Genomic DNA, 4080 nt, shown 5'->3' with positions numbered 1-4080 from the left:
CACTGACTCGAATGTTCCTGGATGGTGGGCTGCTGGAAAATGAGCTTCCCCTTTACTTGGCGCGCACAAGCTGTGGACGACTCCAGCCCAGCCACTGCTACTTTACCCTTGCAGGTTTACCTCAGTGGGTGTTTTAATCTTTTTGCCTTTCCCACAGGAGTCTCTGTTCCTCAATGAAGCATAAGTAGCATATAGAAATGGTGTGATCTGCACTCCAATAAACCCACCAGCCTTCTTTCTGCATGACACCTCAAAGAATTAACTAGGGCGTGTGAAATCTTTCAGCTATGCCATCCCCCAAGAGCAAGGAGTTGGAGACTATCTGGTTCCTTCACTGAAATGTGCGTTTCATACTGATGCACAATTAGGGCTTTCTCAGTCTTTCTTTAGATGTAGATCCTTCTAGCACTTCATGCTGAATAGAAAGCATGTATTTTCTGAGGTTTAAGCAGCCAAGATGCCTACATAGGTAAATCATTCACAGTTTAGATCCTGGTTTAAAGCTCTTTGACCCTCACCTTTCCTCTCCCACAATGCAGCGTGTTCAGAACAGATGACTGCATTTCACATCGTGCTCCCTCTGCTGACCGTGCTGTATCACAGCAGCAGATGAAGTGAACTTGGGTTTGCAAAAGCTTGTGCTCTACATATACAAATGCATCTTTTATAAAGTAACTAACTAAGATATCTACCCTGCCTTATATTGATTAAGCTCTCTTCCAAAAACTCTGCTTTCTGGTAGGTACTGATATAACAGTGAAAGCTTTTGAGCAAACTATGGTCCTGTAAGTCTGGTGAAACACTTAACTGTTATAAATAAAGGTAAGCACCCTTAAGTTCAGCTTTGCTATAAAACAGAACAGAAAAGCAAGTCGGAAGAGCAGTTAACACAACAAAAACCCTTTACTTTTACAACCAGCATCAAATCGAATCAAATCCCCCTGTCATCTCAGACACAGGCAGGTACCAGGACATTTAGATTCACTGCTTTATAAATGTTACCTTTCACTTTTACAATCAACTCTATACAATAGTGTTGTGGCAGATGGGGAAGCCTTTACTTTCAGGTTACTATTTCAACTGTACAGGTAGATGCAAATAAACTGGGTGAGCTGCTATATTACTTATTTGTTTTCACACCACAAGAGTTCAGGCCAGAAATGAGTAATAGATCATTATTCAAGGGAGCAGCACAGTGGGGGTGGACCCCTGGATATCCAGGGATCAAAAAAACCTGCATTAAAAAAAAGTGGAATAGCACATGTAGGGGCAGCGTGTGCCACTCAAAACCGGAGCCTGACCAGCCTGAGCTATGCTGCAGCTGCTGGCCAGGCTTTGAGCAGCAGGACTGCTGCTGCTTCAGCTGCAGGAGGCCCCCAGGGCTCAATGTCAGGCTGCTGGGGTCAGCCCAGTGCTGACCCCAGCCTCCTCTACCCCACCCAGGGTGACCAGCCACACGCCAGAGCGTGCGTGGCATGTGCATTTCCCAGGGACAACTAGCAGTAGCACATTTCCACACTTGCCTGGACGTGGCCATTATGGATATTTCTTAGGTTTGTCTAATGAGAAATACAGTTGGTTTGCAACAAGTCTAGAACTGTGCAACATGGAATTTTCATTTTCAAAAAATCCAGAAGCTATTGTGACAGGTACATCTGCATTCCATTCAGGTGATGACCTCACAAGGGGGTAAATTAACTTAAATGCTCAGTCCCAGCCAAAAAAAAAAAAAAGACCCATTGCTCCTAGCACCTAACATGAATCTGGGGGAGAAGGGTAGGTTCACGGAGAGGCTGGCAATCCCTCCTGGAATTTAAAGTGGGAAAGGCAGTAGCCCTGCATCCAGAAACCAGTCAGGCTGTTGATCTGGAAAGGCTACACTTGTATCTCTGCATATGCATCCTGTCCCCTATACACACTGGGATTTCCTTCTGTAGCTCAGCTCTCCAAGAGGCAGGGATCCAGCCACAGTCAGCCTTGTTCTCAAGATCATGCTTTTAAGGAGCCCTGCTGATCTGGGGGATCCTGTATCACTTTGGAGGCTACCCTGCACTAGTTGTTTTTTATGCAGACTGGCAAGTACCCTCTCCTGCTCTCCAACCCTCCAGGGAACTGCCTGAGACTGCTATTCCTAAACTAATGAAAAAGCAAATCTTGACAGCAGTCATGTCACAGGCAAAAATACTTATAAAGAATGCATTTTCCCTAAGCTTTCTCTGGCCCATTTTAAACATTAAATGTCTAGAGCATTTACCACTAACAATGTCATATACTACAGTCATTCTCTCTCCACATCACGGCTGTCCAACTTCTGGGCAACTGGGGGCAACATGAAGCGCAGGCTGTACACCCAAGGGCCGCATCCCCTGCCCCGTGCAGGCAACCCAGTATGCCCTCCATCCTGCTCAGCCCAGGCAGCCAGGCTCCTCCCAGCTGCAGGCGCAGCATCCCCTTCCCCTCCTGGCCACATGCTGCTCACCTGCAGTGTGTGAAGCCCTAGCCTGCCCTTTGTTGCACACAACACAAGCAGTCCAGTCCCCTCCTGTGCTGCACATGCAGTACAGGCAGCCCCTCACTCCCCACCCCCATGTAGCTTGGGCTCCCTGTTCCTTCCCCCTATACTGCTCTGCCAGGAAGCAGAAGCCAGAGGAGGAAGGGGGAGCCTAAAGAACCCAGTTGCACCTGGCAAGGGGTGGGGCAAACCCTGAAGGCCACATGCCAACTTTTGGGGGGCTGCACATGGCCCACAGGCCACAAGCTGAACCCTGCTCTACATGAACTATAGCTTTGCCCACAGCCCTCTATATTCTCCCGGTAGGACTCAGAAAGAAGACGTGCTTTTATGCTGCCAGTTTGAGACTCTCTATGCCTGCCCCCACAGCAATGGCCTGTACAAGGAATGGTACCTGCAATGCCACAAGGAGATAAACAGCTGTTCCGCTGCTGAAACACTCAGGATTGTTTAAACAGTCCAGACGTACCTTGCTTTTCCTGTCCTGCTCCAGTACATGTCAGTGAACGACCTTGAACTCCACCACCAGAGTTGCAACAGACCCTTACTGTTGTTAACACTCGCAAAATAATGTATCCAGGATGGTGGGTCATGCACTTTCATTTAGCTCACAATGAACTTGACTCTGCATGCTTCACTCTTGCAGAGAAGTTGAACTATATTGCAGCCCAATGGATGGGAATGTCTGGAAGCTCATAATGTGCTGGTCTTTGTAGCTATAAACTAAATACAGATGAGCTTGCTGCAAAGATCCCACTTGCCAAGGCTTCCTCCAGCTCCAAGGAACGGCTTGATTATTTCTGATTCTTTCCTTTGGGGAAAAACGTGTAATTGGCTGGATTGTACTCTTCCCAGATCCTTTCGAACTCTGCCAGGAAAGGCTTCACATATTCTGCGTCCTCCACGATCAGCACATTCTCCCGGTTGCTCTGAATGGCTTGAGTGGTCCAGTTGAGGGAGCCGGTGATGAGCATCTTCTGGTCCACAATAGCAAATTTGTGATGCATGTAGCCACTCTCCTGGTCGTGGCGCACCTGAATCCCTGCAAACCCGGAAGAAATGTTTTGATGCTTCCTCTTCAAGGGCACAACCAAAACCCACAGTGTTTTCCTAACTTGTAAACGAGCGGCTGCGCACCTGAGTACTCATTCACTTCAAGGACCCGTTAGCATTAGATGTCCTTCCTCCCCTGACCGCCACACACAATGGAAAATGCCACCTGCGCCACGAGTCCCCGAGGCCTGCTACATCGCCTCAATAGCTGGCTTTTCTGTTATCGGGCTGGAGCCACGACCCAGCTTGTTCGGGAAAGAGCCTGTCCCGAGTAACACGCAAAAACCCGGCTCTTCCACAGACCAGCGTCAGAGCACCACCCTCATCCTGGCTGCCTTCGCCTCCCTTCCAGACCCTGCCGCCTCCACCTCCAGGATCCCTCCCAACGGCCTTGCTCCCAGCCATCCCACAGGACCCCCTCCCCCCGCGCACCGGCCAGGCGCAGGCGGCCGATCTGGGAGCCGTTGACCGCCATGTAGTCGGAGTCGGCGGCGACGCGCCCGCGGACGCCGCGG

The 4080-nt window shown here is 49.6% G+C and overlaps 1 protein-coding gene across 1 annotated transcript; it reads right to left on the bottom strand.

Annotated features, from left to right (window-relative positions):
- Positions 1-653: 653 nt before the first annotated feature.
- Positions 654-4076, bottom strand: PLD6 (phospholipase D family member 6; the record flags this gene model as incomplete). Its single annotated transcript, XM_006023970.2, has 2 exons — positions 654-3554; positions 3998-4076. Coding segments are annotated over 2 exons (327 nt in total), but the record flags the coding sequence as incomplete, so codon positions are not given.
- Between the last annotated feature and the right edge of the window lie 4 nt (positions 4077-4080).

This window comes from Alligator sinensis, unplaced genomic scaffold (assembly GCF_000455745.1).
Source record: "Alligator sinensis unplaced genomic scaffold, ASM45574v1 scaffold402_1, whole genome shotgun sequence".
In the NCBI taxonomy this organism is placed as follows: Eukaryota; Metazoa; Chordata; order Crocodylia; family Alligatoridae; genus Alligator; species Alligator sinensis.
The sequence above is the reverse complement of the archived record's forward strand: the minus strand, read 5'-3'. Positions and strand labels throughout refer to the sequence as shown.